The sequence below is a fragment of the Trematomus bernacchii genome, unplaced genomic scaffold (assembly GCF_902827165.1).
Source record: "Trematomus bernacchii unplaced genomic scaffold, fTreBer1.1, whole genome shotgun sequence".
Lineage (NCBI taxonomy): Eukaryota > Metazoa > Chordata > Actinopteri > Perciformes > Nototheniidae > Trematomus > Trematomus bernacchii.
Window position 1 is genome coordinate 7440549 of NW_022987714.1, and position 15025 is coordinate 7455573.

The window sequence follows — 15025 nt, forward strand, 5'->3', positions numbered from 1 at the left end:
TTTCCCGATGTAAGTCAATGGGAAAAAAGTGTTTCCGGGCCCAGCAACCTAACGGAAGTGTAGTACCGCCGTTTGGCCACAACTAATATTTTCCACAGAGTCCGGCGCACTTCCTGGGGGCTTGTGCGAGACCAGAGATGTAGTTCATTGAGCGGTTTCACACAAAAAAAGTCTTACTTCACAGCTTTACGGCAAAACATTTTTCTTTTTACTTGCAAAATTATCTTTTAAACATCATAATTAATCATTTTTCCAAAATAAGGTCCCATGGAGGTCCACCGGAAAGGGAGGGACTTCGCCTCTCGTGATTCTATGGACTCAGCTATGTCTGTGAGAGCGCCATCTGTGGCTTGTGTGAGATATTGTACTGTAGTGGAAACAACATTTCTGTACTTATACCATAGACTGTATATATAAAGACTTATACTTATGCAAGGTTAAAATGACAGTTTTAGATACAGACAGTAAGTGTTTATAAGCCTAGCTCAAATATAACCGTCCGGAAAGTCTTGTCGATGTCTTTTTATTGATGTAAATGACCAGTTGCTTTGATATAAAAGCGACAGAGTCACGCCTTGTCATGCACGTAATCAGTGGCGTTTTCTCCCGGAGGCCAAGGGAAGCCAGGCTTCCCCTGTTTTTTCGGATTGTAGTTATAATTTAAATAAATAAATAAAAACACTTTGTTTTGTTTCGATAATTCTCCTTTGCTGTTGCTGCCGGCCCGTCTCTCCCCCACTCTCATAGAGTGGCGAAGTCACGCCCACTTACTTCCGGGTAATGGGACCTTATTTCGGAAAAATTATGCATTGAAGTCAATGGGGAGAGAAAACTTATCTTTCGATCCCGTTTGAATTGTGCCATGAATTACACATATGATGTTTGTCAATCTTAAAAAATAATTTCCATGTCAAAAAAGTCACAGTTTGTCGTAAAACTGTTGAAATATAAGACTATGAAAAATACGTAACTAGAAAGACTACAAATCCCAGAGTCGCGTAAGTGATGTCACAATTGTTTTCCTCCAGCACTCAGATACCTAAGATCAGCGCAATATAGATATAATCTATCTATATGGCGCTGGCTAAGATAAGATAACTTTAACAAGATGCCTGTGTGCTTAGTACCAGGTTGTTATCAGACCAGCAATGGGTCTTGCTCGTTCTTTTGCTTCCCGTCTGATGAAAGGACCAGGAGTGGCTTGATCAAGTTAGCTACCTAGCTAGTAGCTAGCACGTTAGTTAGCATTACAGCCTTGTCATTTTTATTAGCCTTAACATGAAGTAACATTAAGTAACCCAAAATGTTAAACAGTAAGAGTAGTAGTCATATTTCGTGAACCCTTTGAATAGTACTGTCACCGGTGTGATCATTCTATAATACACCATTTAAGCCCGGGGGAGAAATGCTAACGCTAACGTTAGCATCGGCGATCTTCTCTACTTCATGCTATCTGCACAAATGGTTGACATTAAACATTAAAACGACCAGGCAGTTCAGAGAGAATCAAAGGAAGGCAGGCAGGCAGCTTTGCATGACATTCTTCAGGACGTGTTTCATTGTGGTGATAGTGAGGATAGTCAAACGTTGTGTTGACAAGACAGTAGTGACGGCCATCTTGGTGACGTGTGTTGTAGACCAGAGATGTAGTTCATTGAGCGTTTCACACAAACAAATGTGTTACTTCGCAGTTTTACGACACATTTTTTTTTTTTTGACTTGCAAAATTATCTTTTAAATTGACAAACATCATATGTGTAATTCGTGGCACAATTCAAACAGGATCGAAAGATAATCTTTCTCTCTCCATTGACTTCAATAGCCGCGTTCACACCAAGTACTTTCCTGTACTTAGTTCCGGCACTAATGGCGCATTTCCACTACACGGTCGGCCTCGGCCACACTCGGTACGGCTCGGTACGGCTTGGCCGCGTTGGGCCTTAACAGGGCCGACTCACTTCATGCTGCGCTTCCATTACAGTTTAGGAACTGGGGTAGTTACTATAGTAACGCAGTGTAGGCGGAGCCGTGACGTCATCTTCAATGAGAAATCCAGAAACACAACACAGCCGTTAGCTGTGAGCACTCAGAGCTCACAGCTCCTTATATATGTTCAGAAACTCGACAAAAGTTAAACAAGTACACACCACAGACTGCCTGTGTCATGGTGAATACAGTCGCTGCTGTATTTATGTCTGTATAGGCCGTTGTTGTGAGTGTGGACGGTCGGGGCATATACTGCGTTAGCTTAGCCAATCTCCATCTAGAAAAACACGAATTTTAAAAGGTTTTTCGCCTGCCGTCTGTCTGCAGACTTGACAAAGCATTAATTCATGGTTTTTACTAACCGGTATCAGTATGTTGTTACTTCGGCATCATTTTGAAACGTGTATTACAATTAAATCACGGTCAAATATGTCCATCTTGTTGTAGTTCTAGCCCTCTTGCCAGCGCTCCTCTCTCTAGTTTAGCATACTCAGCCCGACTCAGCCCTGTTTGTTGGCCCCGATAGAACCACAATTTTCTAGGGCCAGAAAAGAGGGGAAAAAGTGGCCCCGCGCCGTGCCGCGCCGGAACGAGGCCTAGTGGAAGCACAACCAAAAAAGGGGACGGCACGACACGGCACGCTTAAAGCGAGCTACGCGCTGCAATGGAAATGCGCCATAAGAGCCCTGGCGCTTTTAACCCCAGGGTACTTAGTACAGATCGCGTTCACACCGGAGTACTTTTCCCTGAGGGAAGATTACAAGTACAGTAGGTGGCGGTAAGCACCTTAAAGTTGTTTGCAACCCGCTACAAAACAAGAGAAGAAGAAAAACTGATACAGGATCTGTTTAATCGCCATGTCGGTTTTCTTTATTGCACTCTCAAGACATAACATTAAATAGAAATATTTTAAATGTAACTAAAGTGTCAGTTGTACATGTCAGTAAACATTGTCAATATAAAATAAAGTGTCAGTTGTACTATATAATAACAGTAATAACAATATAAAATAAACTCCCAGCTGTAGGGAGTCTCAGCAGCAAACCCACCTTTATTATATATCTTCCTGAGACCCACTGCATCCGTCTGCCATAAACACTATGCAAACATACATGTTAGTTTTGGCCCATAGTGGACTCCATGTTGTGTTGTGTGAAATGGGGGGGAATTAAAAGTTTAGGTCAAATAATATTTAAAATTATATAAATTGTCATATTTGTGTATGTGCCCCTGCCATTCCCCCACAAGGTTGCAACATTGATGATAAATAAATGACAAATAAAGCTTTGCCAGTTTATAACCGATGAAACATGATGGTATCAGAATAATCACTTACATGTGATGTATAGGATGCTACACAGGTCACAAAAGATAAAGTGTCAGGAGAAATAAGCTTAATCGCCATGTCGGTTTTCTTTATTGCACTCTCAAGACATAACATTAAATAGAACAATTTTAAATGTAAATAAAGTGTCAGTTGTACATGTCAGTAAACATTATATATAAAATAAAGTCATAACAGTAATAACAATATAAAATAAACTGTCCCAGGTGTAGGGATATTCTCAGCAGCATGCACACCTTAGTGCAACGTTGTGTGTCGTGTGTCAGTATTTACAAAAACTATACCAAATAAACTGTTATTAAATGCAGTTTGTCGCTCATCCTGCCGCTGCGCCGACGCTTCCTCATGGCGCAGCGCCCACACTTCATCCTGGTGCTGCTGGCGCTCCATCTGCTGCCTGGCGCTCCATCGAGGTGAGCATCTTGTCCTCCGTTTCCTGGGCCTTGGTGAACAGCACCATCTGATCTCCACGCAGCGACTCATTCACCACGGCACGCCGGTCCTCCAACGCCTGGGCGGTGTCAAAGAAATTCGCATCCCGTGTCCGCTTTCCTAAGAGGGGAAAATAAGCAAGATACAAGATCTGTTTAGTCGCCATGTAGTTTTACAACATACTAGGAATGTTTTTTTGTATTTTCACAAATAGAATTAAGGTTTCACAAATCTGAAACTGTGTTATAAAGAATGTTTAGACCCTCTGGGATAATCCAGTCCAAATAAATCGGCTATGCAGCGATTTAAGAGGTTCAAACACGGAGGATTGTTCCTTTTTGAAGAGTGCTTCATGTATGCTTGAACTTTGTTTAATGTCCTCTGCGTAGATCTCCAGAAGCGCCGACACCTCCTCATCATTTCTTGATGCTTGCCATAACTGCTTTCAAAAACAAACACAACGCACGGAGCGTTGTGTTTTTGTAGCGAGGAAAAACAATGGCGGCTCTACACAACATTTTCAGAGTTGTACGGGCGTGGTTTGCAATTCGCCCAGCCAATCAGCACTGGGGCACTTTTGGAGAACTTTTCACCCACAGAAAAGTACGCTCTCTGAGTTGGCTCTAAAAATGGGGGTAAAAGTACCCGAGATTAAGTACGATTTTTGGTGTGAACGCGACTCACGGAACTAAAACGCGAAAAGTACGGTGAAAGTACTCCGGTGTGAACGCGGCTAATGCATAACTTTTCCGAAATAAGGTCCCATGGGGCTCAACCGGAAGGGGAGGGACTTCGCCATTCTATTGAGTATTTTACAAAGAAAGAGTGAAACAAACAGTGCCCCTCTCTAGATGTTATGGTGAAACAGTAGATTGCATTCACTGTTGCGAGAGGAGGCCACCGGAATCTGGCTTCCCTTGGTGAGGGATTGACCAATCAGATGAGGCCCACGTGATGCCCCTGCCAACCTGTGATTGGTCAGGGCCATGCCAAGGGAAGCCAGCCGTCTCTAGCTTCCCTTCAGAGGCCCGAAGTTAAGTAAACTGATATAAACTCCCCAAACAGGTTTTAAACTTTGAATCAAATCCTGTAAATCCTGAAAATCCTGAAAATCTCCGCTCTGCTGACCACAATGCACTGCAGTTCGGATAAAAGTGAGGCAAAGTGGCTTCACCCCATTCAAACCCTTCTTTTTTATTCATTACCGAATCTGCACTGCGCATTGAGCGGCTGGTATTGCATTTGGGGGGGGGCGTGTCTGCATAAATTAACCCAACCCAAAAAAATGGGCTTCCCCTACATTTTTCCCCACGCCACGCTACTGCACGTAATAGGTTAATAAGTGCAGGATTCAACTGGTCAAAGTTGAGACAGCTTCTTTGGAGGTTTCATTTCCAGTTTGCAAGTCCTTCCTGTTTGCAGAACCAAGCAGTGTGTAACCAGCCGAGACCATGACGTTCCGTGCAAAACAAACTTTCTTCTTTCTGACGTCTGTTTTATTCCTCGATGTTGCTGCAGATCCACATGGTAAGTGAAGTAGATTACTTATTTCTTTGCACGATAAAGTCCGTGGCAACACTTGTATGCAGATCTGGCTGCAAGCTAGTCTAGATAGCACGTAGGCCTAATGGAGAAGTTGATTTTCTTTAAATGTCTTTTAAAAGGTCTATGACTGAAGCAACCTGTTTGCATTTTCTTACGCCTCAATCGAGTTGACCTTTCAGCCACTGACGATCGTGCCTATGTCCAAAGGTGAAACATCTCTGCCAAAGAGCAAATTAGGATAAGAGTTCATGCTGTAGTTAATATTTCTTTTTTTTGCTGTCTTCATGTAATGCAATATAAGATGATATTCAACTAATTAGTGAGTTATATTTTTGATTTAGTTATACAAACAGCATGGCAAAGAAGATTAAAGACTGTAGACCAGGGGCCTATACTACGAAGCAAGATTTTCGTTTAGCAAGGGGTGGGCGGATCGATCCCAAAATATCGATACTTCCGATATTACGTTACGTTTCAAAATATCGATACTAGAGCCAATAGAATTGATACTTTAATACTTTTTCCCCCCTCTCCTCTACTCGTCATTTTCATCAAAAACGATGTGCAGACGAACACAAGTATATGCGCTCTTTTCTTCTCTCTCCCCTGCTGAAAAAACCAGCCAGACCAACAAGGCTGGTCTGGCTGGTCAGGCTGGTAAACCAGCCTGACCAGCCAGTCAATATTAGGCTGGATTAGTTTGCTGGTTAAGAGGGGTTTTGGACACTTTAGCTGGTCAGGATAGCTGGTTTGGTCACAGTGGTCTAGCTGGTCACCATTAGCTGGTCGGGATAGCTGGTTTAGCTGGTAAAAGCTGGTGGTCACAGTGGTCTAGCTGGTCAGGATAGCTGGTTTGGTCACAGTGGTCTAGCTGGTTACCATTAGCTGGTTTAGCTGGTAAAAGCTGGTGGTCACAGTGGTCTGGTCACCATTAGCTGGTCCGACTGGTATGATCTTGAGTAGAACTTTAACTGGGATTACTTGATGGTTAAGCTGGTCATATATGATGATGAAACACTCTCACCCAATTGCAGTAGCTCAATGAACATCTATCATTTCAGATCAGAGCACCTACCTTACCAGAAAGGTACCAGAATGTATAGAATGTTTGTAAATAAATACTCATACATCAAATGATTAGAAGCAGGAAAATAATTTATAACACACAATGAACATTAACACACATTTGAAAACATTTTCAAAACACCCATTACTTCATATTTTTAAGCAATTTCCTTCAACTGTTTCTTTCCGCTTTTCACAAGGTCCTGTATTTTTTGTGAAATGTAGTAACCGGCCAACTTCTCCCTCTCGGTCTTCTCCACGTTTTGTGAATTCAGCCATCCTCTGAAGCACTCTTGAAAAGAGAAAGGAAAAACAGATTACATTTTAGCTTTGTGTTATGATTACTTAAATATGTGCACTGTGAGATGAAAAAGAAAAATGTATCAAGTTTAGTTTTGAACATTCACTGTGATTGGGTCTATTGTCCACGCAATACACCGTATTTAATTTTTTATTTAATATTCTGTTCTTGTAAATATCATATTCTATTATATTACATGTATATAAACTTTTTGCACTACTTTTTATTTTGTATTTTTGTATTTTATTATATATGTTGCATTGTTGGAGGAGCTCAGGTCAGAAGAATTTCATTGACATTTCTACACTGTAGCTGCTGAGCATATGAGAATAAAACCTTTGAATCTTGAATCCAACACTTTTTTCAGTGGAAAATCCTGAATTGTAGGATAGTTTGGCCATAATAATGCTTTATGATTACATTTCTAGTGAGAAGTGTATATTTTACTTTCAGAATCTTCCTCCAGTGGATGTGTAGGATCTACAGTATGATAGATATATTACTTTACACCCGGAAGTATGTATTGTCATTCTTATTGTCGATAAATTGAGGGATATACACTATATTTTATTAACACCAGTATGTACTTTATACATCCACCTCGAGTGTTTGTCTCTGCACCGGAAATAATTTGATTTTAAAGTTCAACCGCATATTATATAAACTATATCAGCGCCACACCTGCGTAACACATGGTGCCTCTTATCTGAACCATTTTTTAAGCGATTTGTAATCTATTCTTGTCGACTTGCAGCCTAAATACAAAGATAACTCCACTCTCCTACCACTGCTTACCTCTAATGAGCCTTGGTAGAACTAGTGTCCGAGTCATGGGGTCCAGAACGGACTGAAGACATGTGGAACAGAGGACAGGCATGGTTCCATGTACAGGGAACTTTTTGAACCTTTCTGCAGCGATAAATAAAGAAAACAAAGAAGACATTATTAATAATAGTAATGATGGTAACAACAATAATATTAGTATAACTATTTATATAGCACTTACACAATTGCAAAGTGATTCTCACAACAAAAATAAAGAACAAAACAATATCAACAATAAAAAAACAAATGATTATAGGAATGTTAAGAGACAAAGAAATGATAAACATTCTGAGAGGCCGACTACAAAAGGTAGACTCAATGGCTCTTGATGACATCAATGAGCTGTCCCAATAGATGCTGTGGTATAAAAAGAAATAGAATAGGTCCAGATTTATTTTGTGTTGGATGATTTGTTTTATTGATTGCTGATGGATGTATATATATATATATATATATATATATATATATATATATATATATATATATATATATATATATATATATATATATATATATATATATATATATATATATATATATATATATATATATATATATATATATATATAGGGTTTATTCAACAGCAGTAAAGCATTAAGTTGCTAAATTAACGTACACTGAACTGTAAAACAACTTACCACTATTTAGGAAAGGCGGGAGGGTTGACTAGTAGGACAGCAAAGAGGTGGTGTCATGTACAACCATTGGTAGATGTTACACCTGAAAGAAAGATAAGGAAATAAGAGAAGACAGGAGGACAAACATCCTCTTAAGTAAAAGACCAAATCATGTCAAGCTTTAACCTGAGCCTGTTTTTTCAGTCTTTACAATGCACTGTTGGAAAATACCTTCCAAAGGCTACATTCAAACTCAATACCATAAATAACTGGGTACCAAAGTGCTTTACCTGATAGAACACGTTCCACATGGAGCAGCAACCATCCGGCTCGGCCTTTTGCTGCATATCATCTCCTCCCTCTCCACTGTTTCCAGTAGATCTCTACTGTCCAATAAAACTAAAATTCCCCAAAAAATCATATTTAAAAAAAAAAAGTTAAAAACAATAACTTGCTTTTGGCATTGAAATAGATTAGATTAGATTAGAATCTCACTTTTTTCCTGGATGTCAGGAAGGCGTTCCCTTCAAGTCCGCAACCAGTCATAAGGGTTCAAATGCAAAGCCTGAACGATGACAAGAGCGAGATTTACATTTTACAATTATATTTTTAATTCATACCAGAGCAGTGTGTACGACATGCAAAGAACAGATCAAATCCCCTGACAGACTCACACACTTTGGTGATGTCCTTATCTGATAATGTTTCATTTTTTAGCAGCAAAGTAACATTACTCAAAGTATATGTATGTTTTGCATCTCCTCAACAATGGTCTGTATCATTGAGTAGAAAAAAACTGTCCCCACAATTTCAGCTAGATTAACACACATTTGTAAGAAAAGTTTACAATGAAGCACAAAAACCCTCTTTGTATTAAGCTAGCTGCCACAGAAAGTACAGCTTAACATGCTAACCTTTGGTGGAGAGCTACAGTTAGCTAACTTCATGTTCAACACAACACCTCTAATGGCATTACATTGACGATTTTAAACAAAACGTAACTCTCTCAACTTGTAAGATAACGTTAAGTTAACTTACAATTTATAGCTGCATCATGTTTTTCAGGGGAAACACAAACTGCAGAAAACGTTAGCTGCTAACTGTTGTTAGCTAAGACAGCTAGCCTCCTAGCAAACGTAAGGTTAAGTTAACATTAACGTAACGTTGTAAGAAAGCAAAACGAACCTTCGAGAAAGCTTTTACTCTCAGACTTGGTGAAATTGTGTAGTGTTGCTTACCTCCAGAAGGACTTTTAGCACGTTTCCCAGTAGACAGAGCTGTCAGAGCGGTGCCTCTCAGAAGAGCAGCCGCTGGGCGGAGTCACAGAAACGTTCAACTGATCTTCACTCCTCGACCGTTAGTGCCAGTCAAAACATACCGCTTTGTATCAACCACTGCCGTCTCGCCGTTCCCCCGTGTCCCGCCCTCTCTGTCTGTCTGTGTCTATTTCAGTTTCGCTAGCAAGACTGCTGATAGACCAGCTTCACCAGCATAGACCAGCTAAAACCAGCATAGACCAGCATGACATCCAGCGCGCTCCCTGCCTGAACGCAGATTATCAAGCTGACTGACAGCAGCCAGCAGGGCAGGACAGCAGCAGCCAGCGACTCGCGAGTGCGACACAAACGCGCGCATGATGGCTGAGAGAAAGAGGAGCGTTGTGTGGAGCTATTTCACAACTGTCAAAGAAAACTTAGTGAACTGTGATGTGTGCAAGAAGGCAGTTCGCTACTGTGGCCACTTTGTATTGTTATTTTTCATGTTTGCACTTTAAATTTGCAAAAGTAAAATGTGTATTTGTCTATAAAAACTGTCCTGTCTTTAATCATGAAAATGAATTCAGATTTAGTCTATTTATGATGCATTCAGCTAAAAAATCATGTCATGCAGCTCTCTCCTACATGAAAGTACATAAGAAGCTTTTCATTTAAAAAAGTATCGGTATCGGCGATACTGGCCCTGAAATACTTGGTATCGAATCCAGATTTGGTGGTATCGCCCACCCTAATAGCAAGCTAACTTCCTGGATTTCCGGTCCTACGACGCTGGTTCACTTCTTAGCGGGCTAGATAACTTATTCTGAACGGCTAGCCTCCGGAGCAGGATAGGTTCCAGGATAAAAGCACTGCCTGCTAACCAATCAGAGCTCAGTGTGCGGAGTTTAAAGCGATCAATTCATATGACGGGAGGAGAAAGGAAATACAGTTTAAACTGCCGTTGCAGGAAAGACGGCCGGCCAAAATCACCGACTGTGTGAACGTGAAAATTAATAGAATATCACCTCCCATCTTCAGAGCAATCTGACTATTATAACATTAGCGTTAAGAAAGCTTACTTAAATATCTGCCACAACATAAGTAACCTACAGTCCGCGGCACTGTGAGTGCAGACGTCGATGTGTCCCATTATCATTCATCATATCACATGATATCACATCATAATGTATAATATATTTCCTTATCTGAGTCAGCTTCTTGAGCCGTATCTGGCCGTGCAACACTTACAGTGTCACATACTGTATGCAGAAGTATTATTTTAACACTAGAACCGCCAGAGATTTTTTATACCTAAAACCGCCACCTGGGTCAAATTGACCCGCTATTAGAATGCATTGATTTTCAAGGTAAAATGTTCTTTTATTGAACAGTGAGTTTTGATCGCACAGGGATGAAACGTATACCAATATAATCTGTGGACTCTCAGGGCTCGACATTATAAATGGCCCGCTGGCCCGGAAGCATTATTTAGACACCGCGGCCAGCATAACGTACTTTCAACTCGCCCCACAGCTGTTTGCTGCGGAGCGGAGCGCAGCGCGAGCAGTCTCCCGGGACTGAGCGGGAGCGCACTCCTTCACTACAGACTGTCTCTATCTCTCTCTCTCTCTCTCTCTCTATCTATAACTATCTATCAATATATCTATCCATCTCTCTCTCTCTCTCTCTCTCTCTCTCTCTCTCTCTCTCTCTCTCTCTCTCTCTCTCTCTCTCTCTCTCTCTCTCTCTCTCTCTCTCTCTCTCTCAATCTATCTCTCAATCTATAAAGAGGAACCGCAGTAGACAAAAGGCGTTGCTATAGCAACACGTCATGTTTATATGAAAAGGGGTGGTGTCAATATGATCCGCTTGGCGGAAATAGGTATAAATGGCAATTTTTTGGGCGATTTCTTCAATCTGACTTCATATTGACAATTTTTAACAACATAGGGTGCTACATAACACACTTTCAGGAAAAGTCACGGACTGGAAGACTTTAATATTTTATTGAAAAAAAGTTACACACAATAAAAAAACAGCTCTGGGTCAAATTGACCCGATTGGCGGTTCTAGTGTTGCAACACATTAAGTTGACGAAACACTCGAGTCAAATGTCATTAAAGTCAGATTCACTCGTGTTTTAGACGGGGCAGCAGTGATATCATAAAACTGCAGTGGCGTTTTCTCCCGGAGGCCAAGGGAAGCCAGGCTTCCCCTGTTTTTTCGGATTGTAGTTATAATTTAAATAAATAAATAAAAACACTTTGTTTTGTTTCGATAATTCTTCTTTGCTGTGTGTTGCTGCCGGCCCGTCTCTCCCCCACTCTCATTGAGTATTTATTACAAAGAGTGAAACAAACAGCGCCCCTCTAGATGTTATGGTGAAACAGTAGATTGCATTCACTGTTGCGAGAGGAGGTTAGTCGGATCAGGCTTCCCTTGGTGAAAAAAATTGAGGGATTGACCAATCAGATGAGGCCCACGTGATGCCCCTGCCAACCTGTGATTGGTCAGGGCCATGCCAAGGGAAGCCAGCTAACTGTGGCTTCCCTTCAGAGGCGGCTGGCGATTTCACCTGAATAGATGAGATTGTTTATATTTTTTAGTTACTTTTGGACTACGGACTGAGCTAATTACAGAGACGAGGACTGTTGCTGCACTTGCCGTGTGTAGGGAAGGGAAGAGAAGGTGGACTATCGCATGCAAATGTTTCTGTACATAATTGTTTTTGAATTCATGTGTTTCATACACGCCTACTGATACTTTGATGTGTACATAAAACTTTAAAGGTCTCCTGATTTACTTTGTGAATGAATGCTTCTTTTTTATTCATTACTGAATCTGCACTGCGCATTGAGCGGCTGGTATTGCATTTGGGGGGGGGGTGTGTCTGCATAAATTAATAAGAAAATGCTTAAATTAATAAAACGAGAGTTTCGGCTGGAGAGTGCGTGCGGACCTGTCGGTTAGATAACAGGCGTGTGCAAGTCCTGCATCTGTGTGATACAAATGTGTGTAAAATGATACCGGGCGCTGTAATCACTCATCTGGTTACGTTATTGACCACCCCCCCCCCCCCCCCCCCCCCACCCCCCCCAACCAACCCAAAAAAATGGGCTTCCCCTAAATTTTTCCCCACGCCACGCTACTGTAAAACTGTTAACGTATTCAAACACTTTTTCTTTTACCAGCAGTATTCACCTTGCTGCTGCAACTATGTGGCTTTTATCCTGGATAAAGTGTTTAAGTCATGGATGTTTAAAGTTTAACGTCTTCATATTTGTCTAATATTAGTTGACTTTTCATTCAGGAAATATATGACGCGCTGCGCTGTTAGTACACGGCTTGTCCATGTTTGTGATTGGTCGAACACTCCAAATACCACAACTTTTATGTGAACGCGCACTTAACTAGATAGGACACGGCTGGCTTGAGCGATCGAGTTGATAGCCAGCGTGAGCGGGTTTTTTTTTTTTTTTAGTCAACCGGATAACTCAAAACATATCCAGGATATGTTGAACTAGATTCGTAGTATACCCCCCTGAACTCAATGTAACATTTAAAAAAAAGAGTCAAATTCTGAGAAAAGAGCACATTCTAAGAAAAAGGCATATTTAGAAGAAAAAAAGTCAAATTCTGAGAAAAAAAAGTCTAATTTGAGATGCATTGTGGGACATGTAGTTTATGGGCAACGTGCTTCATTAAATCATCATGTAACCGTATAATAAACATATTATATTCTTTGCAAGCTCTTGTGGGGCCACAGAAAATGAAGTCACGGGCCGGATTTGTTCCCAGGACCTTGAGTTTGACACCCCTGCTGTAGACTGTATATAAATGGACGTAGTGTCCGTGACGTCACCCATAGGGCTCGACATGGCTGAAATCAATTGGAAAGTTGTTGTATTATCTAAAACTTTACCATTTATTTGTTCCAACATAATCTAGAACCAGCCAATGAACACATGTTGCCTACATGATGGAAATATATGTGCTACTTAGACATGCTATTTCTCCTGGTAAGTTACACTGATACATTGCATTACATTGAGATTCTGAGTCAGTCCTAATATCCTCACAGCACCTGAAGTCCACACAAAGCTGGGAAGCCTGAGAGGTCAGACTCTGAGTGTCAAGGGGCAGGAGAATGGGGTCCATGCCTACCTGGGTATCCCATTTGCAAAGCCACCTGTGGGCCCTGCTCTGAGACTGGCTGCCCCCCAGCCTGTGGAGGGATGGGAAGGAGTGAGAGACGCCACCAAGCAGCCCCCCATGTAAGGCCTCCACATGCTACAGGTGTTGCATACCTTCCTTTAAAATGATATTCAATACTCACTGAAAATCTTGTTTCTTTTTCAGGTGTGTTCAATATAAAAACTTAACCTTAGATATGTTGGAAAAACTTGGTGTCATGGTCGTGGATTTGCCAGACATTTCAGAGGACTGCCTTTACCTCAACATTTACACTCCTGCCAACAGAACTCTCGATGCCAAGCTTCCAGTAAGTTGCTCCATGTCGTGAGTGATACTCAGTTAATTTATTCAGGTTTGGATAAGGATTCCTTTTGAATAATCCATACTGAGTGACAATGTAGGTTTTTTAAAACCATACCCCAAAGGGATTGATGTCACAATCTGTGTTATTATCTAGTCATATTAAAGTCTTTGTTAATGTGGTTTATCGAGAATCTAAGTAAGAATGTGCCTTCAATGCTTGTTGAAAAGTTTAAGGGCTTTCATTACCTTACCAGGTCATGGTCTGGATTCATGGTGGAGGGTTTGGTATGGGGTCAGCTTCCACGTATGATGGCTCCGCCCTGGCTGCTTACCAGGATATGGTCGTAGTTCTGATCCAGTACCGTTTGGGACTTCTGGGCTTTCTCAGGTTAAAACCACTCAAATCACTAAGAAGAGTTAGAATTACCATACTAAAATAATATCTCACTACATTGGATTTGATGTGAAAAAGTAGTCACTTTTACTAGGCGGTGAACAATATAATTGTATCTGCCTTTCCAGCACTGGAGATGAGCACATGTCTGGGAACTTTGGCATGCTGGATCAGGTAGAAGCTCTGAGGTGGATCCAGCAGCACATTCACAACTTTGGAGGAAACCCAGATGTAGTTACAATATTTGGGGAGTCTGCTGGCGGAGTGAGCGTATCTCTACTGGTAAGTATCAATCTGCAGTTGAATACAACAAAAACAACATCACAATTACTACAAAGTTACTTCTGTCATCAGAACCTTACATTTTCTTTGTTCCTTGAATCAACAGCTCCTCTCACCGTTGTCTGATGGCCTCTTCCATCATGCCATTGCTGAGAGTGGCACTGCTGGAATGGATCTTCTTGTTTCAAATAATCCTCTACCAGTAGCACAGGTTAATTATAAGTGTGTGTAAACATTCTTCAGTGCACAACACATTTTTTTTCTAAGTCGTTAAGATGTATCCCACATATATCTCCTCAGATGGTGGCAAATATGTCTGGCTGTAGCCTCGAAAGCACACAGAAGATCGCTGATTGCATGAGAATCGTTGACGTAAAAACTATTGAGGCTTTGGGAGAGGTGAGATATTGAATGCAAATAATATATAGATTTATTTAGTAGGATTTATTTTTAATAGGAATATTCTGCTAGATTTCCATG

At 41.0% G+C, this 15025-nt stretch overlaps 1 protein-coding gene and 1 long non-coding RNA gene across 4 annotated transcripts in view; one reads left to right on the plus strand and one right to left on the minus strand.

Moving 5' to 3' along the window:
• The first annotated feature begins 5068 nt into the window (after positions 1-5068).
• Positions 5069-15025, plus strand: part of LOC117491588 (fatty acyl-CoA hydrolase precursor, medium chain-like) — a 32004-nt gene continuing 22047 nt past the window's right edge. For both annotated transcript variants that reach the window (XM_034141658.1, XM_034141657.1), the window contains exons 1-7: positions 5069-5290; positions 13454-13646; positions 13732-13873; positions 14124-14257; positions 14392-14545; positions 14652-14756; positions 14846-14944. In XM_034141658.1, the coding sequence (XP_033997549.1) occupies positions 5215-5290; positions 13454-13646; positions 13732-13873; positions 14124-14257; positions 14392-14545; positions 14652-14756; positions 14846-14944 (903 nt within the window). In that variant the 5' untranslated portion in view covers positions 5069-5214. The remainder of the gene's footprint in view (positions 5291-13453; positions 13647-13731; positions 13874-14123; positions 14258-14391; positions 14546-14651; positions 14757-14845; positions 14945-15025) is intronic.
• Positions 8413-9613, minus strand: LOC117491607. Of its 2 annotated transcripts, none has more exons than XR_004556783.1 (3): positions 9355-9613; positions 8612-8681; positions 8413-8515 (listed from the first exon to the last, which is right to left on the minus strand). It is a non-coding gene; the product is annotated as an uncharacterized LOC117491607 (long non-coding RNA). The 2 variants fall into 2 exon arrangements; XR_004556784.1 differs by having other exon boundaries at positions 9302-9613.